Source organism: Trachurus japonicus, chromosome 10 (genome assembly GCF_045865225.1).
Source record: "Trachurus japonicus isolate A0001 chromosome 10, Traja_1.0".
In the NCBI taxonomy this organism is placed as follows: domain Eukaryota; kingdom Metazoa; phylum Chordata; class Actinopteri; order Carangiformes; family Carangidae; genus Trachurus; species Trachurus japonicus.
Window position 1 is genome coordinate 30976951 of NC_140916.1, and position 24885 is coordinate 31001835.

Consider the following 24885-nt stretch of genomic DNA (forward strand, 5'->3'; position numbering starts at 1 on the left):
CCCCGTGGGCCTTTCAAAATTTCCCGAGAGGAAATTTTCTAGTGTAATTTACTGTTGTGTATGTCTTTGGGTTGCCTCACCTGAGTTGCATCCCGGGTTTGATTTGGGGGGTGGGGACCAATTGCCTAAATGTTTCCTTTGTCTCTTATCCTGACAAAGATCCACTGGGATCGAAACGTTGATCTATAATAAACACATTAGGAGCTTTATACAGTGTGCAGACCTCACTCTTTTCTTATAAGTCAATTTTGTTTTTTAGTCCTGCACCTGTTAGACGTTTGGATGTGCTGCTTTAACCCACTATTGCATACTCATGAGTCATTTCTCACCCTTTACCAAACTAAAATTATAATTGTGATTTAACTCTAAAAGAAAAACGTGAAAAAAAGCTCATACCGAATTTATTCAACTTTTCAATCATCCTTTAGCATCATATTCTGGGTTTAAGTCGCTTTACAACTTTGTAGTTCCTCATTAGATCTAGAAGAGGTCGCTGCTGTACTATTCTTATGGTTATATAGAGAAAGCCAAGTTCACTACGTTCTTTCTTTCTTTCTTTCTTTCTTTCTTTCTTTCTTTCTTTCTTTCTTTCTTTCTAATGCATGGGAATGCATTACATTCACATACACAGTGAATAAAAGTTCTTATGTCAGAGCTCTGGACACTGTTACCATGGTTCAGTGCGACGATGCTGAGCTTTTTTACTAGTGAACTAAACCGGTCGGTTTGGCGCGCGCGGTCACGTCATCTCGCGTCCTCCTCGCGAGCGCGCGCGCGGTGTCACCTGTTGCAGCCCAGCCTCCCGCTTCACGTCGGCGTCTGGACGCGGTCCGTGCCGTGCCGGGGAGGTGCAGCTTCATTCAGGCCGAGCTGAAGCGGCAGGACAGCGGCGTTGAAGCGTGTAACGAGGTAAGAAAGCAGTTGTGTTTATCTCCGCACAGGTGCCACTTCCTTTCCTCCCAGGGCGCGAGACACTGTCGCCGCTGTCACCGTTTTTTTTAAACTTCATTGACGTTTTTCTGCGTTCACGTTAATGTTTAAACCAGCAAAATTTTCCCTCCTTGTTTATATCATGGAAACTTAATATGCAACATCCTCCGTAAAAGGCCAAACTATGTTTAGAGCACTTGCTAAGTAGACTTTAGTCTATTTTGGGGGGGCTGTGTCATCTGGCTGGTGCTTTTTCACACAGCCTGGGGGGATAGACCCTTTAATTTAAGAAAAATTATTAGCTATATTTAAACGTCGTCAAATTCACAATGCAATTTTCCCAACAGCCCATCGACGCCGTGTCGCTTTCTTTTACTATTTTATATTCTCTCTCTAAAATGTATCGTTTTTTTTGTTAATTTTTCTCCCCTAAACTGAGCTGACACTGATATTAACCATCTTCTCACTATTGTGGGAATCCTCTGGCGCTGCTTCAGGATCCACCTCGGGAAGCCCCAGAAATATTGTGTCTTATTGTCCAACTGAGTTGTGTTTGCTACAAGTCAGGAAGCACACCACTGCTAAGTGGTGTCTTGAATGGGGATATGAGCTCATCTGCAAAGTTGTAATGTGTGTCCTTCATTTTTAACCCTTTGCCAACAAAGTTTATTGACAAAAAAAAGAATCATCAATTTCATTTTCAGTTTCAATTTCAATTTCATATTTAGGCTATAGTTTCCTTGGCTATGTCTTGTCTTTCATATGAATGGAGAATAAATGTGCAAGGAGTTTGAAGCAACAAGTTGTTTAAATAATGATGCATTTACTTGTCACCTGTATCAGTCCAAGTGCAATGGCAAACTGACATCTCCACTCAAGCTATTTTCCAGTGTGGGATATTACTCCGGAAAGAGATTGTCAATATGTGGCCAACACTGGATTATATGTTGTAATACAATGAAAAATACCACAGCTGAGAATCCTGTCTTCGGTGTTGGATGTGATTGTGTTAATGTCAGTTCAACTTTGACTTGATACTTTGGTTCACGTTCAAACTCAGTGAGTTGGTTCACGGTGTGAAATATGTCTGGCTGAGTATACTGTGTCCACTCTATATCAGTGTCCAGGGCTATGATCTCATCTGTAATGTGAAGTACAGACATGGCGTCTGTGTCCTTCAGAAACCCCCCACTACCCCCCGGCACAGTGCTGCTGCAAACAACAACAGTTGTTCTGAAACTGTTGGCAGTGATCTTGCTTTTAAGGTCATGTTGAGGTTCTCTGACCAACTTGAAGTTTATCTGATTATTTAGTTTTTTGGATTTTTTAGTGGAGGACATGAACTTGATTAACCATAACATGTGGTGCTTCTGTTGTTGTGGACTTTTCCTGGACTCCTGCCCTTCAATATGTGGATTTTCCCTGAGACTTCTTGTCAGAAGTTACAAATCTTTCGTTAAATGTTTTTGGTGTTTGTTTTTTTTCTGTCATGACTTTGGCCTTCCTCAACCTCGGAAAATTTCCCTCCACCTAGCACTGACTGGCTCTTACAGAAATAAAGGACAGCACAGAAAATTATCTAACTGTTGAACACAAACTATTAAGTTAGAATGGCACGACATGTAAAGGAATTGAATTGAATTGAATTGAATTGAATTGAATTGAATTGAATTGAATTGAATTAACTTTATTAATCCCGAAGGAGGGAAATTTGTGTGTGCCAGCAGCACTAATTTTGATCAGATGAGTTCACCGGTTAAGGCTTAGTTGAAGGTATTGTCAGTTTGTATACACTAATCAGCCATGAAATACAAATCATGCTGTGTATTGTGGGAAATAATATGGGAAATAATTAAAACTAAAAATAAGTTTCTAATCAAATTACTAATAATACACAAAGAAAAGGCCACAGATATGGACCAATCAACCACGAAAAAAACAACAACTGTTTCCTGTTATAATTTTATGTCTGAGTGGCGTTTTTGATCATTGGTAATTCTGACAAACTCAGTTTTATCCCTGAACATTAGGTAGACATGTATACGCACAATTCAAGTATAAATGAAAAGAAGGATGCTCGTCCACAGTCCCTTTCACAATGAAACTTTAATGTATAATTGCTTTCTACCCCTTGTGAATGTGAATGGTGAATGTGACTGTAGTATAATGAAGAGTAATCCAGCTTGGTTGAGACTGAGACATGTATTTTGTAAATGTTTACTAGTTATTGTTGTCCCTCTGTTGTTGTCGGTCATACAGAGGACTTACAACTTAGCGTGCTCCTATACCCACAATGCTGTGCAGACTGTGTGTGTGCGAGAGTGTGTTGAAAAGGGTTGGTTCACCAGTGGAGTGTCTGCACCTGCCAGCTGATGTCCGAATTCCAAGACCGATATAGCTTTGCCCACTTAATCGCACAAACACAAATACGCACGCGGAGACACACATGCCACATCACTAAATCACACCAACGCACACGTTACTTTCACATCAGCATTTTAAACCGCTGCTTGGTGAAAATACCAAGGTTATCGATTTGAATTATTAGAGTCACTGTGCACTGTGCTTCTCCACTGAAGAAGAGGAGAAGCTGCTTAGATTCTCTATTTTACTGTCTGTGCATGTTGGATTTACTCATATTGGCTTTTAGTGAGTAGCATTCCTCCCTGCTGTGTGCTTATTCTGTGTTGTCTCACTGCCACGGCTTCCTGGGACAGTTCACTGGAGCCATCGTTACCATCGTTAATGTTATTATCTCCACCTGTGCTTTTCCTGTTTTGCCAAGTCAAATATCAGCGTCAGAGCCTGATGAACACATCAGCTACATTCATACTGTCACTCAGTATTAGCCAGGCCTGTTTGTTATATGTTATGCTTATGGTAATAATGGAATAATGTTGTCATTTTTATAACAATATCTACCTGTTAGGGGTGGGAATATTTTACTATCTAACGATTAGATTTGATTCATATTTTTGGGGCTACGATTTGATTCAAAATCAATTTTCGATTCAAAACTATTTGATTCATAATGATTTCTGCTTCAGTCTATTGGTGTGCAAAGGATCCTCATGATCTACTCCAGTCTGCCTTGCAAGACTAAAGTGTCTTTTTCACATTTATTGAGTTTTAAACATTTATCCATGCTTAGATGGAATTGTTGAAACTGTTGCATAAAAGCAACATCACATATTGCTTGAGTAGTAGTGCCTCTTCAGGGTTTCCCGCAGCGCTTTCCTGTTAAGGCGGCCGCCTTAACAACAAAGAGCTGCCGCCTAACCTAACGTCTTTATAAAAAAGAAAATGTAGCGATATTCTCCCTCTGCCATCTGATTTTTAAATACCAGCGCTCACGGCGGGTACACACCGGGCGAGGAAGAAGCGCCGCAAACTTCATCAGATTCACCGCGGCGTGCACCTCCGCGGCCGGCTCGCGCCCTGCAGCAGTCGTTTTGGCGTCTGGTCTATTTTGTGCCCGAGCCGCGAGCGACCGCATCAAGCCGGGCAGGAAGTCAAACAAATAAACACGAGAGAATCCGAGGTGTACTGCAAAGCCAGTTTAGTGGGTTAGCGAGAGTGTGTTGAGTCTAAAAAGCCAGGCTCTCCTGTACTGCAAAGGTGGCTCTCTTTTAACCCGACTAGATCACCACGGTAATTTATGGTCCCGACCAGGTTATGTTCAGAGTTTAATCATAAAACTGGCGATAAAAGCACCGCTGTTTCACTGTGTAACTCATTTACAGCTGCGTCACCTTTACTTTGAAAGTCCAGTGGAGCTGGATCAGAACGGAGCGTTTGTACGGAGGGAGAGACCAGCTGATCCGCTGCTGTTTACTTTCTCTCTGAGCGTCTCCGTTGAGAGTTTTCTCCGCCTCCTCACCCGTTGAGCTGAGCGTCAGGAGCTCATTATAGCCTATATCTTATTTTTTATACAGTCAGTCACCACTGAAATAAGTTGTCCACTCACAGCAGGACAGATGGATAATCGGTAAAGTTAATAATTTCACTTAATGTGGCCATGAATAAATTAATTTCGATGTTTTGCCTGTTATATTTCAGTGTTGCCCAAACGCAAATCTTGATTAAGTCTTTGTTGTCTTTGTACAGAGACAATATGAGATTTGCTTGTATAGCCACAGCACATAAAAAACCCACTCGTATTCTATAATTTCGATCAGTGAAATATATGAAAACAATATAAAATAGAATTTAAAATAACTTGTTGCTCTAGTTTACTTAATTTAAATGAATAAAGCTTCATATTTAAAAGTAGCACAATGTTCAGCTGTCAGAAATTAACAGCAGCCTCCTCTCTTGTCATATTTGCAGCGACACTGATTCTGAGTTGATAACCAGCTTCGTAGTACCGTGTTAACTCGGGCCGGGACTTGAGGTTTTGTTCAGCTGCATCATGAACACAAAGCCTGGCCATGTCGAGCCTCCTTCGCAGTACTGGCCTCCGGTCAGACCCTTTTCAAAATAAAACACCGCAATTAACAAATACTAGAGGCCAATGTGTGTGTTTGTAGCCCGACTCATCTACCCCCCACCCCTCCAAGACAAAATGGCTAGGGGAAACACTGAGTTTTATTCATCCTCTAAATCTTAACAAAATTACCTATGAAGTTACCCATTTAGTTATTTTATCCCATAGCGTTGCTATGGTGGTTGAGTTCACTCAGGCATTTTCCTATCAGCTGTGAGAGATCCTTTAGATTGTATTTCCTCATGACGGCATAGCAGCAATACGATCAGTGTGAGTGACTGTAACTCAGTGGTCATACATCTGACTCACTCAACATTTGCTCAGTTTATCTTTGTACAAAGTTCAAAATTCTCAGGATGTAGGCTAGGATGGAGTAGGGTCCAAAAGTCTTGAGACCACTCTCCCATGGGAAGACGGTGTCAGAGTCAGAGTGTAGGTCAGCTGAAGCTGGTTGGTCCAAACCATCATGTGCCCTGACATGCAGAACAACACAGAGTGACTATATAGAAGTGAGTGTGTGTGTGAGTGAGAGAGAGAGAGCGAAGAGAGGGACTGCTATTGTCATTATAGTCCCCGCGTAGCACAGACTACGTGGTTGCCACGGGAACAAAATTCTTTCCTAGTAGAAAAGTAGAGGACCGGCGAGGCTTGATATGACGGGAACATTTTGAGTGGGCTGAAAGGGGATCTGTTACTCTCATTAGACTGTCCCAGTGGTGCCATGGCAGCCGGACAGGAACACATAATCTGTAGTTATGCATATTTATGATTTTGTCCACCAGTCGTCATATTGATTTTGATGGTAAAAAATCTGAGCGGTTCAAATTGTCCACTGAAAAAACGCAGCTGTGCACTCTGCAACATGATTGACATCGGCTGGTGTAGAATCATCTCACACAGAAGATTAAATAAAATACAGAGATACTGTAGATTTTGTTAGCTTTCCTCTACTAAGGAGCAGCTGTTTGACTAGCAGCTTGCTATTGGTAGTCTAGTAGATTTTGATATTGAATCAGGTGTCACCACAAAAATACTTTCAGAACACCTGTGTTTATGCCTATATTGTTCGTATTTAAAAGGACTGGAAAATGTTCAATTACAGTTGTGAATGTATAAAAGACTTAATGAAGTATTAATTTGCATCAAGATCTTTGAATATTGGCAACATTTGAACTGCTTGGCTATCGGGGGACGATTAGATATAAAAAACCCTACATTCATTCAAATCTTGGTTAATATGTCTGTGTGTGTCTTTATGTCAGTTTTCCAGAGCCTCAGCCTGCCAACCACTCCTCTGAAGGAGCATTTGCTCACGCCGAGGAGGAGAGTGCCTTGAGCTTAGAGGGCCAAAGGTCACCAGAGGTCGTGGTCCGAGCCTGTATGCCCAGCCCTCCCCCTCCGCCCTCACCACCACCTCCAGCGCAAGTCAGGGAGAAAGCCCCAACACCCAAGCTGTTCACCCCAAGCAAACTCAATTTCACTGTAAGAACATGCTCCACATTAACTTTGTGTGCCTTAAAATGTCAAGTTCAAAAGCTGTATTAACAAATAAATAGCAAATGTCATTTTACAGGACTTAATAGTCGTACATACAACATGGTAAATACATTACTGCTGTGTGCAATATCTGCTATCTGTCTATTTTTTTTTAACTTCCCTTTCATCATAATATTTCAGTTATTTGCCTTTTTTCACATTTGAGGAGCAGGAGGACACTCTAATTAATCGATCGGAACGACTTCCTTTTAACTCCACCCTGCATATTATTTCCATGTGTTGTCTCATGTAGTAAAATTTGGCATTTAAGTCTATGCTAAATATCTCCAGCTAATTGAAATGGGTAAAAGTTTCTGACTGTCTCTTCTTTTTTTTTTTGGAATAGTTTAGTTTAGTTTAGTTTGTCTTTATTGTCTCCCTTGGGAGAAATTCGTCCTGGACAGACCAGAGACTCCAGGCGCCATGAACACATATACACAAAACAATACATCTAAGACCATAAACAAACACATCATCATATCCCCCAGCTCCTTTATACTTTATTTTGAAGTTTTCAAATATGCAAAAAACAGTACAACGTATTCCCACAGGCAAGGTAATAATAAAGACAATCAAAATAAACAAATGATAATAAGAAGAAAATAAAATGATAAAGAAAAGAAAATGAATACATAGAAAATACAATAATAATAATAATAATAATTAAAGCCGCAAGCGGCGATGACGGGCCCTCGCTCACACATGCGACCGCGGGGCCAGAGGCATATTGGGGCTGTGGCGTGAAGCAGAGAGGGAGAAAAAACCTGGAAGGAGGAAAAAAATGCAATGTTTTGTTTTTGGAGTGAATCAGAAAAAGCATGAGGGAGTTATGACCAGTTAATGTTTCATCCACCAGGAGGCAGTAATGGGATGCATGCAGGTGTGTTCAGGGTCAGTCCCTCATCACACATGTGAATTTTCGTGGAAATCGGACAATGTTGGTGTAAAATATGGCACTTCCTGTTTCCACTAGGGGGCAACATGAGTGAGATTGCGTACGAGCATATGGAGACGTTGAGGTCATGACCTGTGTACCAATTTTCATGTTGATACGAGTTCATTAAAGCCATCAAAAAGCCAAACGTATTTTCATGGCGAGGAATGGTCGCCACGTCGCCACACAGACGCCATTACTCGTAGCGTCACAGCGTTCATTATATAGCTTCACCACCTTAGTCTGCATGTTTTAGAAGTGGAATGAAGTTGATGGGGTCAAGTATGTGCCATCAGTACATGTTAAAGTAAAACCTGGCCACTTCCCATGAGTGACGTAGGAAATTAATACATCGGGACGTTCAGGGCGGAGCCGTCATCATGTCCAGCAAGTTTGAAGATGATCGGATAAAGTATGTGGGCGTTAGAGCTGTACGAAGGTGAAATGGCGAGCAAATGAAAAGTCGCCAAAATTAGCAAGGCCCTAGAAGCCACGCCCTTTGACCTACAGACATTCAGAGCACAACTTTTGATCAGCATGGCATCTCGATGGTCTCTAGCCAATTTGAAGTCAATCGGACAAAACCCCTAGGAGGAGTTAGTTCAAAAAGGTCAAAAGTTCAAATCAAAATGGCCGACTTCCTGTTGTGATTTCATGATGACATTAAGAGGCTTTTTTGTGCGTCTTGCCATGTTCTATAAGCCCACCAAATTTCATGCCTCTAGGTGAAACGCACAGGCGGGGCTGATATTTTGAAATTTTCTAGGGGGTGCCATTTTGCCATTTGGCCACGCCCATTTCCAACGACTTCAAAATATCACATTTTTCGCGAGGCCTGATGTGCATGCCAAAATTGACGCGTTTTGGGGCATGTTGAAGCCCCCAAAAATGCGATTTTAGGGAGAATATAATAATAATTAAAGCCGCAAGCGGCGATGGCGGGCCCTCGCTCGCCCATGCCACCGCGGGGCCTGAGGCACGCCGGGGCTGTGGCGCGGAGCAGAAATGGAGAAAAAACCTGGAAGGAGGCCAAAATTGCAATGTTTCGTTCATCCACCAGGGGGCAGTTACCGCATGTGGTGTGGTGCGTTCAGGGGCGGCCCCTCATCACTCATGTGAAGTTTCGTGTCAATCGGACAAAGTATGAGGGAGTTATGAGCAGTTAAAAGTTTGTCCACTAGGGGGCAGTAATGGGATGCGTGCAGGTGTGTTCAGGGTCAGCCCCTCATCACACATGTGAAGTTTCATGGAAATCGGACAATGTTGATGTCAAATATGGTACTTCCTGTTTCCACTAGGGGGCGAATGAGTGAGATCGTCTATGAGCACATAGAAACGTTGAGGTCGTGACCCTGGACCTGTGTACCAATTTTCATGTTGATACGAGTTCATTAAAGCCATCCAAAGGGCAAACGTATTGTCATGGCGAGGAATGTTAGCCACGCCCCCACAGGGACGCCATTACTCGTAGCTTCACAGTCTTCATAATGTAGCTTCACCAACTGGTTCTGCATGTTGTAGAAGTGGAATGAAGTTGATGGGGCAAAGTATGTACATTTTCAAAATTTAGTACACTTCCTGTTACCACCGGGGGGCGCTATGAGTTACGTGGGAAGTGACTATATCGGGACGTTCAGGGCGGAGCCATCATCATGTCCAGCAAGTTTGAAGTTGATTGGATGAAGTATGTGGGCGTGAGAGCCACACGTATGGACATGGCGAGAACGCCAAAGTCTGATGAGCGCTGACAGCCACGCCCTTTGACCTACGGACTCACGGAGCACAAGATAAGCTCAGCGAGGTCTGGAGATGTGGTATACCTAATTTCAAGTTGATCGGGCGAACGCTCTGGGAGAAGTTAATTTTAGGCGGGAAAAATCAAAACCAAAATGGCCGACTTCCTGTTGGGTTGAGGTCATGAGGTCAAGAGGCTTTTTTGCACATCTGGGTATAATACAGCTGTGTACCGAATTTTGTGAGCATAGGACAAAGTTAGATAGCAAAATTCTCTATGGGCATTTTTGACTTTGTAGGGGGCGCTATTCCGCCATTCTGCGTCGACCATGTGCGACCACCCAAAAATATCGAATTTCGGATCAGGCCGGACGTCCGTGCAAAAGTATACGCATTTTCGCATTTGGGAAAGGGGCGAAATTGGGGCACGAAATGTCGGAAGAATAATAATAATAATAATTAAAGCCGCAAGCGGCGATGGCGGGCCCTCGCTCGCCCATGCCACCGCGGGGCCTGAGGCACGCCGGGGCCGTGGCGCGGAGCAGAAATGGAGAAAAAACCTGGAAGGAGGCAAAAAACGCAATGTTTCGTTCATCCACCAGGGGGCAGTCACCGCATGTGGTGTGGTGCGTTCAGGGGCCGCCCCTCATCACTCGTGTGAAGTTTGGAGTGAATCGGACAAAGCATGAGGGAGTTATGAGCAGTTAAAGGTTCGTCCACTAGGGGGCAGTAATGAGATGCGTGCAGGTGTGTTCAGGGTCAGCCCCTCATCACACATGTGAAGTTTCATGGAAATCGGACAAAGCATGAGGGAGTTATGAGCAGTTAAAAGTTTGTCCACTAGGGGGCAGTAATGGGATGCGTGTAGGTGTGTTCAGGGTCAGTCCCTCATCACACATGTGAAGTTTCGTGTAAATCGGACAAAGCATGAGGGAGTTATGAGCAGTTAAAGGTTCGTCCACTAGGGGGCAGTAATGGGATGCGTGCAGGTGTGTTCAGGGTCAGTCCCTCATCACACATGTGAAGTTTCGTGGAAATCGGACAATGTTGATGCAAAAAATGGCACTTCCTGTTTCCACTAGGGGGTGAATGAGTGAGATCGCCTACGAGCATATGGAAACGTTGAGGTCATGACCCTTGACCTGTGTACCAATTTTCATGTTGATACGAGTTCAATAAAGCCATCCAAAGGGCAAACGTATTGTCATGGCGAGGAATGGTCGCCGCGTCACCACACGGACGCCATTACTCGTAGCTTCACAGTCTTCATAATGTAGCTTCACCAACTGGTTCTGCATGTTGTAGAAGTGGAATGAAGTTGATGGGGCAAAGTATGTACATTTTCAAAATTTTAGTACACTTCCTGTTACCACCGGGGGGCGCTATGAGTTACGTGGGAAGTGAATATATCGGGACGTTCAGGGCGGAGCCATCATCATGTCCAGCAAGTTTGAAGTTAATTGGATGAAGTATGTGGGCGTGAGAGCCACTCGTATGTACATGGCGAGCACGCCAAACTGAATTGAGCGCTGGCAGCCACGCCCTTTGACCTACGGACTCACGGAGCACAAGATAAGCTCAGCGAGGTCTGGAGATGTGGTGTACCTAATTTCAACTTGATCGGGCGAACGCTCTGGGAGGAGTTAATTTTAGGCGGGAAAAATCAAAACCAAAATGGCCGACTTCCTGTTGGGTTGAGGTCATGAGGTCAAGAGGCTTTTTTGCATATTTGGGTATAATACATATGTGTACCAAATTTTGTGAGCGTAGGACAAAGTTAGCAAAATTCCCTATGGGCATTTTTGGACTTTGTAGGGGGCGCTATTCCGCCATTTTGCGTCGACCGTGTGTGACAACTCAAAAATATCGAATTTCGGATCCGGCCGGACGCCCATGCAAAAGTACACGCATTTTCGCCTTTGGGAAAGGGGCGAAATTGGGGTTTTAAGAACGCAAGAATAATAAAGAATAATAATAAACAGCGCGATTTCAATAGGGCTTTCGCTGGGCGACTTGCAGTCGCCGCTCGGGCCCTAATTAAAGCCGCAAGCGGCGATGACGGGCCCTCGCTCACCCATGCGACCGCGGGGCCTGAGGCACGCCGGGGATGTGTCGCGAAGGTGAAAGGGAGAAAAAACCAGGAAGGAGGCAAAAAAAAATTAATATTTCGTTCATCCACTAGGGGGCAGTAATGGGATGCGTGCAGGTGTGTTCAGGGTCAGTCCCTCATCACATATGTGAAGTTTGGAGTGAATCGGACAAAGCATGAGGGAGTTATGAGCAGTTAATGGTTCGTCCACTAGGGGGCAGTAATGGTATGCGTGCAGGTGTGTTCAGGGTCAGTCCCTCATCACACATGTGAAGTATGGAGTGAATCGGACAAAGCATGAGGGAGTTATGAGCAGTTAATGGTTTATCCACTAGGGGGCAGTAATGGTATGCGTGCAGGTGTGTTCAGGGTCAGCCCCTCATCACACATGTGAAGTTTGGAGTGAATCGGACAAAGCATGAGGGAGTTATGAGCAGTTAATGGTTCATCCACTAGGGGGCAGTAATGGGATGCGTGCAGGTGTGTTCAGGGTCAGTCCCTCATCACACATGTGAAGTTTCGTGTAAATCGGACAAAGCATGAGGGAGTTATGAGCAGTTAAAGGTTCGTCCACTAGGGGGCAGTAATGGGATGCGTGCAGGTGTGTTCAGGGTCAGTCCCTCATCACACATGTGAAGTTTCGTGGAAATCGGACAATGTTGATGTAAAATATGCCACTTCCTGTTTCCACTAGGGGGCAACATGAGTGAGATCGCCTATGAGCATATGGAGACGTTGAGGTCGTGACCCTGGACCTGTGTACCAATTTTCATGATGATACGAGTTCATTAAAGCCATCATAAAGCCAAACGTATTTTAATGGCGAGGAATGGTCGCCGCGTCGCCACACGGACGCCATTACTCGTAGCTTCACAGCGTTCATGATGGAGCTTCACCACCTTAGTCTGCATGTTTTAGAAGTGGAATGAAGTTGATGGGGTCAACTATGTGGCATCAGTACACGTTAAGGTAAAACCTGGCCACTTCCTGTTACCACCGGGGGGCGCTATGAGAGACGTAGGAAATTAATATATCGGGACGTTCAGGGCGGAGCCGTCATCATGTCCAGCAAGTTAGAAGTTGATCGGATAAAGTATGTGGGCGTTAGAGCTGTTTGAAGGTGAAATGGCGAGCAAACGAAAAGTCGCCAAAATCCTCAAGGCCCCAGAAGCCACGCCCTTTGACCTAGAGACCTGCGGAGCACAACTTTTGATCAGAGTGGCATCTCGGTGGTCTCTAGCCAATTTGAAGTCAATCGGACAAAATCTGTAGGAGAAGTTAGATCAAACAGGTCAAAAGTTCAAATCAAAATGGCCGACTTCCTGTTGTGATTTCACCATGTCATTAAGAGGCTTTTTTGTGTGTCTTGCCATGTTCTATAAGCCCACCAAATTTCATGCATGTAGGTGAAACGCAAAGGAGGGGCTGATGTTTTGAAATTTTCTAGGGGGCGCTATTCAGCCATTTGACCACGCCCATTCCCAACGACTTTAAAATATCAAATTTTTCGCGAGTCCTGATGTGCATGCCAAAATTTACGCGTTTTCGGGCATGTTGAAGCCCCCAAAAATGCGATTTTAGGGAGAATATAATAATAATAATAATAATTAAAGCCGCAAGCGGCGATGGCGGGCCCTCGCTCGCCCATGCCACCGCGGGGCCTGAGGCACGCCGGGGCCGTGGCGCGGAGCAGAAATGGAGAAAAAAACCCGGAAGGAGGCAAAAAATGCAATGTTTCGTTCATCCACCAGGGGGCAGTCACCGCAAGTGGTCTGGTGCATTCAGGGGCCGCCCCTCATCACTCATGTGAAGTTTGGAGTGAATCGGACAAAGCATGAGGGAGTTATGAGCAGTTAAAGGTTCGTCCACTAGGGGGCAGTAATGGGATGGGTGCAGGTGTGTTCAGGGTCAGTCCCTCATCACACATGTGAAGTTTTGTGGAAATCGGACAATGTTGATGTAAAATATGGCACTTCCTGTTTGCACTAGGGGGCGAAAGGAGTGAGATCGCCTACAACCATATAGAAACGTTGAGGTTGTGACCCTTGACCTGTGTACCAATTTTCATTTTGCTACGAGTTCAATAAAGCTAACCAAAGGGCAAACGTATTGTCATGGCGAGGAATTGTCGCCGCGCCCCCACACGGACGCCATTACTCGTAGCTTCACAGCGTTCATGATGGAGCTTCACCAACTGGTTCTGCATGTATTAGAAGTGGAATGAAGTTGATGGGGCAAAGAATGTACATTTTCCAAATTTTAGTACACTTCCTGTTACCACCGGGGGCGCTATGAGTTACGTGGGAAGTTAATATATCGGGACGTTCAGGGCGGAGCCATCATCATGTCCAGCAAGTTTGAAGTTGATTGGATGAAGTATGTGGGCGTGAGAGCCACTCGTATGGACATGGCGAGCACGCCAAAGTGAATTGAGCGCTGGCAGCCACGCCCTTTGACCTACGGACTCACGGAGCACAAGATAAGCTCAGCTAGGTCTGGAGATGTGGTGTACCTAATTTGAACTTGATCGGGCGAACGCTCTGGGAGGAGTTAATTTTAGGCGGGAAAAATCTACACCAAAATGGCCGACTTCCTGTTGGGTTTAGGGCGTGGCTCCAATTCAATTTTTTGTATGTTTGGGTATGATACATGTGTGTGTCGAGTTTTGTATGTGTTCGACAAAGTAAGCGAAATTTGTCTATGAAGAATTTCGGAAAAACTTCAAGGGGGCGCTATTGAGGCATTTAGCCACGCCCATAGGAAACGACTCTATCTGCTGAAAGAGCTCGCCATTCTTGACCCGTGTATGAAATTTCGTGAGGACACGACTTCGTTAAAGCCACGAAAAAGGCAAACGTAATTGTACGATAAAAAATCGTCAGTCGCCGCGGCGGCACACGGACGCCGTTCGTCGTATCTTCACAGCGTTCATAATGTAGCTTCAGCAACTGGTTCTGCATGTATTAGAAGTGGAATGAAGTTGATCGGGTGAAGTATAGATTTTTAATGAATTTTTGCGTACTTCCTGTTACCACCGGGGGGCGCTATGAGCCAGGCAGGAAGTCGATACATCAAAACGTTCAGGGCGGAGCCAACGTCATGTCCTTTGAATTTCAAGTGGCTACGACGAAGTATGTGCGCGTAATAGGCAAACGTAATTTTACGACAAAAAATCGTCAGTCGCCGCGGCGGCACACGGACGCCGTTCGTCGTATCTTCAAAGCGTTCATAATGTAGCTTCAGCAACTGGTTCAGCATGTACTAGAAGTGGAACAAAGTCGATTTAGTGAACTACGTATTTTTAACGAATTTTTGTACGTTTCCTGTTACCACCGGGGGGCGCTATGAGCGACGTAGGCAAATAATATGTCGGATCGTTCAGGGTCTCGCCATAGATTTTTGCACCAAGTTTGAAGCGTCTACGATCAAGTATGTGGGCATGAGAGCCGTTCGTATTTACATGGCGAGCACCGAAACAGTCGCCAAACTTCGGGGCACGCCAGAGGCCAAGCGCTTTGAGCTACAGACCTGCGGAGCACAAGATAAGCTCAGCTAGGTCTGACGATGTTCTGGACCCAATTTGGAGCCGATCGGGCGTAACCCCTCGGACGAGTTCGTTTTGCGTAAACGAACTTTGAACCAAAATGGCCGACTTCCTGTTGGGTTTCGGGCTTCGCTATATGAGGATTTTTTGTTCATCTCGCATTGATAAATATGTGTGGCGATTTTGGTCCGCTTTCGTTAACGTCATTTTTTTCCCTATGGGTTTTTGGCAAAATTGTAGGGGGCGCTATTTAGCCATTTCGCGTCGACCATGTGCGACCACCCAAAAATATCGAATTTCGGATCAGGCCGGACGTCCGTGCAAAAGTAGACGCATTTTCGCGTTTGGGAAAGGGGCGAAATTGGGGTTTAAAGGCGGAGAAGAATAATAATAATAATAAACAGCGCGATTTCAATAGGGCTTTCGCTGGGCGACTTGCAGTCGCCGCTCGGGCCCTAATAAACAAAGCAATTACAATAGGGCTTTCGCTGGGCGACTTGCAGTCGCCGCTCGGGCCCTAATAATAATAATAAACATTACAATTTCAATATAGCATTTTTCCCCGGGGGTCTTCCATACCACATGATTACTTGATTACTTGATTACTTTGGGGTCACTTGCACTTTGGGGTCACTTGCACGTTGGGGCATGAACGAATTTCAATAGGGCTTTCGCCAGGCGACTTGCAGTCGCCGCTCGGGCCCTAATTAAAGCCGCAAGCGGCGATGACGGGCCCTCGCTCACACATGCAACCGCGGGGCCTGAGGCATGTCGGGGCTGCAATGTTTTGTTCATCCACCAGGTGGCGCTAAGCAGTTGTAGGTGGGTGCGTTCAGGGGCGGCCCCTCATCACTCTTGTGAAGTTTGGAGTGAATCGGACAAAGCATGAGGGAGTTATGAGCAGTTAATGGTTCATCCACTAGGGGGCAGTAATGGGATGCGTGCAGGTGTGTTCAGGGTCAGTCTCTCATCACACATGTGAAGTTTGGAGGAAATCGGACAATGTTGATGTAAAATATGCCACTTCCTGTTTCCACTAGGGGGCAACATGAGTGAGATCGCCTATGAGCATATGGAGACGTTTAGGTCGTGACCCTGGACCTGTGTACCAATTTTCATGTTGATACGAGTTCATTAAAGCCATCATAAAGGCAAACGTATTTTAATGGCGAGGAATGGTCGCCGCGTCGCCACACGGACGCCATTACTCGTAGCTTCACAGCGTTCATGATGTAGCTTCACCACCTTAGTCTGCATGTTTTAGAAGTGGAATGAAGTTGATGGGGTCAACTATGTGGCATCAGTACACGTTAAGGTAAAACCTGGCCACTTCCTGTTACCACCAGGGGGCGCTATGAGTGACGTAGGAAATTAATATATCGGGACGTTCAGGGCGGAGCCAACATTATGTCCAGCAAGTTTGAAGTTGATCGGATAAAGTATGTGGGCGTTAGAGCTGTTCGAAGGTGAAATGGCGAGCAAACGAAAAGTCGCCAAAATCCTCAAGGCCCCAGAAGCCACGCCCTTTGACCTAGAGACCTGCGGAGCACAACTTTTGATCAGAGTGGCATCTCGGTGGTCTCTAGCCAATTTGAAGTCAATCGGACAAAATCTGTAGGAGAAGTTAGATCAAACAGGTCAAAAATTCAAATCAAAATGGCCGACTTCCTGTTGTGATTTCACCATGACATTAAGAGGCTTTTTTGTGTGTCTTGCCATGTTCTATAAACCCATTAAATTTCATTCGTCTAGGTGACACACAAAGGCGGGGCTGATGTTTTGAAATTTTCTAGGGGGCGCTATTTAGCCATTTGGCCACGCCCATTTCCAACGACTTTAAAATATCAAATTTTTCGCCAGTCCTAATGTGCATGCCAAAATTTACGCGTTTTGGGGCATGTTGAAGCCTCCAAAAATGCGATCCTTTTGAGAGAAAAAGAATGAAAGAAAGAAAGAATAATAATAAACAGAGCAATTACAATAGGGCTTTCGCTGGGCGACTTGCAGTCGCCGCTCGGGCCCTAATTAAAGCCGCAAGCGGCGATGATCGGCCCTCGCTCGACCCATGTGACTGCGGGGGCCTGAGGCGTGCGGGGGCTGTGGCGCGAAGCGAGAATGGCGAAAAAGCGCTGCGGAAGCGGAAAAATGCAACGTGCGGTTCGTCCACTAGGTGGCGCTACGAAGCCAGAAGCGGGTAGCGACGTTCAGGAGCTGACCGGGATCAAGCACCTGAAGTTCGATGTGAATCGGACAATGTAAATGTAAAACAGGTCACTTCCTGTTACCACCAGGGGGCGCATTTGTATGAATCCAGATGTGGGTGGGTGTGTTCAGGGGCGGAGTGTCATCACACGTGTAACATTTGAAGTCGATTTGACAATGTAAGTGTAAACCAGGTCACTTCCTGTTACCACCGGGGGGCGCATTGAGTAAAGTGGGATAGTGATATATCGGGCGAATCAGGGACTCACTGCCGTAATTGCAATTCAAGTTTGAAGTTGATAGGATAAAGTATGTGGGCGTGACAGCCAACCGAATTTGGATGGCAATCGAGCCCAACTTTGGCGCCCACCAGAAGCCACGCCCTTTGACGTATCGAGCTACGGAGCACAATCTTTACTCAGCTAGGTCAGAAGCATAGACTGTAAAAAGAATGGACGTAGCGTCCGTGACGTCACCCATTGGTTTTGGGGAGTCGTTTTTGTGACTCAAATATGGCGGCCTGAACAGCGCCATGTTGGATTGGCCGGCCGAGAACCCGCCCACTGGCCTCGAAGCAGCTGTCCACGGAGCTGCTCGGACCTGTCACTCAACGTTTTCGCGCCCTAATTGGCCAGAGTTTTAACCTAATAACAGTAAAACGGTAGAGTTAAAAAAAAATTCACCCCCCTCAGAGTGTGTGCTCGGGTAGAATCGATTGAGACGAAAAAACGTTCTGACACCAGGCTTTTAACATGTTTACTGAGGACGTAAAGTCGGCGATTTTAACATGGGGGTCTATGAGGAATGCTCCCTTCTGACACCAGCCCCCAGAGGAATCCGAGGGGATTGCAGTTTTTTGAACGCGGAAGTGAGCTTCACTTCTCAGACCGACAACTGCCCCCTTGGTCAGAAGATGTTGTCTATCAAATTTGGAGCGTGTCGGGCGAATCGTTTTGGACGAGTTAATTTGGCGCCAAAAACGACCAATTCAAAATGGCCGACTTCCTGTTGACATTTCACCATGACATTAAGAGGCTTTTTTGTATATCTGGGTATGGTACATATGTGTACCGAATTTTGTTGGTCTACGCCAAAGTAAGCGAAATTGTCTATGGGACTTTTAAAAATTTGTAGGGGGCGCCATTTCGCGTCGGACATGCGCGAGCAGCACAAAATATCGAATTTCGGAAGAAGCCGGACGTCCGGCAAAAAGTTCACGCATTTTCGAGTTGGGGAAAGGGGCGAAATTGGGGTTTGAAGGCGGAGAAGAATAATAATAAACAGCGCGATTTCAATAGGCCCTCCGCGGGCGAGTGCTACTCGCCGCTCGGGCCTAATAATAAACATAGCAATTACAATAGGGCTTTCGCTGGGCGACTTGCAGTCGCCGCTCGGGCCCTAATAATAATAGAGAAAAAACACACAATTATTAGATTGTGACACATATGTCACTAAAACGACTGTCTCTTGTTAATCACACTGAGAAACAGTTGAAACGGTGCCTCCATGAACTTTTGTGAATGTGTCTTTTCTGGTTTAGTCCTCCCAGCCAGGAGGCAACACCATGAACCTCTCGGACCTGCCTTCCTTCACGGCCAGCGCCTTCCCTCCCAGCGCCTTCAACTATGAGCGACCGAGGCATTTTATCCAGTCGCAGCCGGCCTTCCAGGCGCCCAGCTACGAGAGCGTGCTGAGGGAGGCTCAGGAGAACCAGAACCACTCCCAACAGACCCTCAACAGTTCCCAGAGTGGCGTCAGTGTCACAGAGACGCAGACGAGTCAAGCTAAGACTGTGTCCGCACAACAAAGTCAGTCCTTTTCTCAGAGTCAGTCGGTGTCAAAGTCTTTGTCGCAGGCCCAGTCACAGTTTCAGTCTCTGAACCTCGGCCAGAACCAAACCCAGTCTTCCACCCAGATGCAGATTCAGACCCACGCCAACGGAACCAGCAAGTCGTCCCCCTCCTCCTCCAGCCTCAGCTCTCCTGTCTCCACCCCGGCCTCCTCCGTCGTGCCTCCTCTGTCCTCCTCTGCCCCCGTGCTCAGTCCCTCCGCCACCACTTCCCCCTCCTCACCTTTCCCTGCCTCCCCGCCATCCACCCTCCCACGCATCACCATGCGTTCCACCATCACCCTCACCCCCAGCGTCCCCAGCGCCACCGGCCTGGGCAGCGCCACCCTGCCGGCCAACCAGGACGCCATGTCGGCCCCCGCCGCCTACCTCTGCTCCGTGCTGCCCTCCCCGTCCTCCTTCTCCCCTTACTCCCCGCCCAAACTGTCTCCCAACTCCAACTTCCTGCATCCCTCCATCTCCCCCTCCTGCTCCCCGCTCTCCCCCTCCAGCCCTCTGCTCCCCATGAGGGCCCCCTCCTCTCCTTCCTCCCTCCCCCAGCAGCCTCTCCCACTGTCCCCGTCCCTCCCTCGCTCCCCTCTCTCTCCCTCCTCCTCCTCCCCCTCCCCCTTCCACCAGCCCAACACTCCCAACAGTCAGAACAGAGTACCACCCGCCGTGGTCTCCCTGCCTGCCAGCTACAAGGGGACAACACCCAACACGTGAGTTACATCAGTTAGGCACGCAAGTCAAACTGTCCCACACTTACTAACAACAACATAAACAAAGAAAAAAACATTTGTAGAGCAGAAATGTGTATATACAACAAATGATGGTGAAAAAAGATCATATATGTTTAGCATCAAGAGTTACTCCCTGTTAAAGATTTTATTAAAGATCCAAACTGTGGTCATGTAGACTTCATAAAACATGGATCATTTAGATGAGCCTTCAAAAGGTCTCTGAACGAACTAAAGCTGAATATGTAGATGTTTGCAACTGTTTACCTGTTAAATGTTCTTCTGTGTTGATAATAGGGATGTCACGGTTACAGATTTTCTTGATATGATTATTCTCAGATAGATAATCACAGTATTATGATGATTATGCATTAATAATTTTCACAACTGTGTAAAATCAAATAGCCAAAATTCATCCGTCATTAATTGTCATCTATACCAAATATTTAAGTTTATTTTAATCGTTCTTCTTAATTACAAATGACACGCTAACATTTAAATTCCTACAAATTCAAGGTTTTGTTAAATGACAAATGGACCACTTTTTGTGCATTCACCTTTACTTTGGTGCACATCTGCCAATACGCCTTTTTCAGAAAGTGATGGTATTTAGGAATCTTTATGATTAATTCATTGTGGCATCTAATACTGCAATTAATTGTGAAAACAAGTAATCATGGCATCCCTAGTTGATACTATAAATCATAGAAGCGACTGACCTAGTTGTACAAGTTTGTTTGCACTACGTTGTATTTTGCATCACATCCTTGTTGGGATGTCTGCTATGTACAAGCATGAAGGTTATAGCACAAAAGCTTATTTCCAGTAGTGTTGGGTATAACTTGTTACCAGATTAAAGTTCATCAGGTCCTTCTGGTGCTTCATTTGTCTTCTGTCCCCTCCTCCTCTCTCTCCCTCCAGCCTTCCTAAGCCCATCCTGAAGAAGGCTATAGCTCCTCGCCCTTCCTCTGCTCGCTCAACAGATGAAGACATCCAGGGCTCCAAAGACGCCCTCATTCAAGATCTGGAGAAGAAGCTGCGCTCAAAGGAGGCCAGGAGAAGAACCAACCAGGTGAGTGTGTACGTGAATATCTTGTGTGTGTGTGTGTGTGTATGTTTATGTGTGCGTGTGTATGTGTGTGCGTTTGTGTGTACGTCTGTCCTGCAAGTGGAAGAGTCCTACATTTCAACACGCCCAAACATTACAGAATGCGTAGTTGCAGCAGTTGAGCAGAGCACACCACAGCACAGCACACTTTCTTCTCATGTGTGTGTGAAAACTGAAAAAGTTTTAACAGTATAAAGCTTCATTTTTGACAGAAACTGTCCTATGAGGAGCGTATGGCTCGTAGGCTGCTGGGTCCAGACAACGTCACCTACATGTTTGACCAAGACAATCTGTCAGACTCACAACCCGACCAGGTATGACACCAAACTTTCATTTCATCAGTGGACATCGTTCTTGAAATTAAAGGACAATTCCGGGCAAATTCAACTCTGGGCTGTATTTTCCTATCATTTTAGGTCTAAAAGAAGAAATCTGAAGATTTTCGGTTTAATTGCTCCTGTTTTGCGGTAGTTGTGTCCGTCCTTGCATCGCCACGGCAGCGATGAATGGAGCGGATGCAAGTTCCGCTGTTTACAGCCCTCAAAGCCGTAATTTTTTTTCCACAGACAGCGTCAGATGGCTACTCAAACATGCACCGAGAAGTATGTTTACTTCAAGCAAGCCGACGTGTTTGTAAAACTAGATGTAATTCAAAGTCTCGCGGAGTCTCACGCGAGACCCAAGTTGACATGCTCGATGTGATTACGTGCAGTCGGAAGCTCCCGTTTGTGTCATAAACACAGGAATATCAACTCTTGACTTGCTTGAAGTAAACCAACTTCTCGGTGCATGTTTGAGTAGCCATTTGACGCTGTCTGTGGAAAAAAATCACGGCTTTGAGGGATGTAAACAGCCTAAGCAGCAGAACTTCAATCCGCTCCCATTCATCGCTGCCGTGGCGATGCGGGGACAGACACAACTCCTGCAAAACAGGAGCAATTAAACTGAAAATCTTCAGATTTCTTCTTTTAGACCTAAAATGTTAGGAAAATACAGCCTCGAGTTGAATTTGCCTGGAATTTTCCTTTAAAACCCTTCAGTCTGGACATTTCTAACAGTGTGTGTTCAGATCTTACTGATGTGTGCTGCAGTGCTAACCGTGCTGTACAGACATTTATGTTGGCTCTTGCCCAAAAGCCATCACTTTCATTTTGCTATTAAGTAAAGCCTCCTCATTATTACAGTCATTTGGGTTTGAATGGGTGTGCAGGGAGCCCCTCTCAGGGCCCCTTGATGGGCTCCTGACCCTGAGCTGAAAAAGCCTGGCAGCCCCAGTGAGCTGTCTCCTGCTTTCATTGTGACCAGTTCACTGTGTGTATGTGTGTGTGTATGTGTGTGTGTATGTGTTTGCAGAATTGTTCTGTCAAAAAGCCTCTGTCGCAGCAGGGCTTTGCACCATCTATTCTTTCCGTCCGTCACACTCCCATACACAACATCAACACACAACACGTGCATGTACTCACCGAGGGACACACACATCCTCTCAAGCCAACAAGGTTTGTCAGCAGCTATTTCTAGCCTGCTTTCTGAGAATGAGCCCCTTTCACTGGCCACAACCGGAGTATTGTGTCAGAATACACACACACACGCGGTTATCAACCTGTGAAGCGGTATGGTTAGTTTTCAAACTTTGAGTGTGTGATTTTTCTGCTTATTTGTTTCCTGTTGCAGCCAGAATCACCAGAAGGAAGACACACAGGTGGACTATGGTAATTACAATCCACATATCAATATATTTCATAGTCATTAACCCAAGTTTCCTTTGAACACTGCAGCTCTGAACGCAGTCGTTTATATCCTCATCCAGCCTGGCAGCAGAGTAGATTGGTCTTTTAATAATAGCTCATGAACATTTGACACTTTTTGTTTCGTCCACTTGATCATATTGCCCTCACTCAGGCTGCTCATACATACAGTAATACTGTGGAAATGTCCCATCTTCTAATAGGCTGAGATAAGTTTACTTGTACAATAGTTGGGTAACCCTTTAATTTACAGGCCACTTATTCAAGAAATAGACTAGAAATAACCATCAATTTCATAGTAATGTCATGTTTTTCATAAAGGCAAACGATTACACATGCTTTTCATGCTTTGAAGTTTTGGGAAAGGCCAGAATTTTTCTCCACCAAGTCCTTGCAATTGACCGTTATTTCTGGGCTATTTCTACGTAATCAATTGTTATTTCTTGGCTATATTTCTCGACATTAATATGAAATTGACCCTTATTTCTAGGCTATTTCTAGACATTATGATGCAATTTATTGTTATTTCTTGGCTATTTCTTGACATTATCATGTCATTAATGGCGTGTAAATTAAAGTCACCTAATTATAAAAAACACAATTTAAAGTGAAGCCAAATTACCTGATGAGATGTCTGCATCTATTGACTTACATGTTGTAATTTCAACAGGGAAGGCAAAAGGGAAGGGTGTTAGTGATTTACAGTTTACAAGAAGATATTGATCATCCATCTCTATGGATAACATGTGTAAACTGAACCACCTGCCTGCCTGGAGAGATGTAGCGACTGAAGTCCCTCATACAGTGTTTATGGCTGTTAGTAGACGGTGACATTCAGCGGTTGAGAGTGAAGTAAAGCACAGGAATGAGTAGATGATCTCTGTCTGCACAGGGGGCGGCACCACTCAAAGACAGATGAGAGGAGCAACGAGGGATCAGCTATCCAGGAGAAATGTTACGCTCCTCGCTTCCTGCAGATCCCCCCAGACCTGACTGTGGAGGAGGGACGCTTCTGTAGGATTGACTTCAAGGTGAATCAGTCACTTACACATTAATACAATCAAGTCTGTTTTGCTACAAGGTCTGTGCAGTAATTCTGCCAACTGTGCAAAGGTAAATAAAGGAGGAATAAAATGGTCTCCTCTCCCCTCAGGTTGGAGGCCTCCCCACACCAGACGTCTGCTGGTACCTGGACGGCAAAGCCATTCGTCCGGATGACTACCATAAGATGCTGGTGTGTGAGAAAGGGATGCACTCGTTCATCATAGAGATTGTCACGGTGCACCACGCTGGTGTGTACGAGTGTGTTGCGAGGAACCGAGCCGGGGAGAGCAGATTCTCCATGAGGCTAGATGTCTTAGGTAAAAACAGAACCACTTGAATCTTGTTTTTCTGCCAGAAATCTATTTTTTATGTCGATTTTTTTGTTGTTATGAAAGGGTATTGAATTCAGTTCACCTCCTTTTCTCCTGTAGCCCAGGAGGCGCTCCGTCCTCCCACCTTTACCCAGAAGATGATGAACTCCAGAGCTCTAGAGGGCGACACTGTTCGGTTAGAGTGTAAAGTGGACGCCTCCCCGCCTCCACAGCTTTTCTGGAAGAAAGACAAAGACATGCTGCGCATTGACCCCAACAGAATGAGGTGGGTCAGCCTCATGAAACCAAAACCCTTTAAAACCCCTTAAATACACATATCCAAGTCATTCTCATCTGACAATATGGACAATATAATAATTGTTTGAATATTTTAATGGAGATTCCTACAAATTCCTACATTTTCTCAGACTATCATTCCCCTTCTCCTCACCTATAGGTTTTCAGGGGTTGGACGTGATAATAAGACTGACTCTGTAAAGTAGAAGCACTGTATGACTACTAAACTTATGGGGAGTTCAGCATTAAATTAATGATTCACCAATGTCTTAGATGTGCATGTTGTTTTCTATCAGGACAGCGGTCAATGCGTGAACCTGGTCATAAAATGAACACCGAGACCTGTCTGTTTGTTTT

General features: G+C 45.4%; 1 protein-coding gene across 1 annotated transcript in view; it reads left to right on the forward strand.

Moving 5' to 3' along the window:
- Positions 1-852: 852 nt before the first annotated feature.
- Positions 853-24885, forward strand: part of LOC146980275 (myotilin-like) — a 30514-nt gene continuing 6481 nt past the window's right edge. Inside the window, exons 1-8 of the mRNA XM_085788563.1 lie at positions 853-909; positions 18996-20005; positions 20945-21095; positions 21344-21445; positions 22803-22840; positions 23769-23907; positions 24030-24237; positions 24352-24517. Coding sequence (XP_085644689.1) covers positions 19020-20005; positions 20945-21095; positions 21344-21445; positions 22803-22840; positions 23769-23907; positions 24030-24237; positions 24352-24517 — 1790 coding nt within the window. The 5' untranslated portion in view covers positions 853-909; positions 18996-19019. The remainder of the gene's footprint in view (positions 910-18995; positions 20006-20944; positions 21096-21343; positions 21446-22802; positions 22841-23768; positions 23908-24029; positions 24238-24351; positions 24518-24885) is intronic.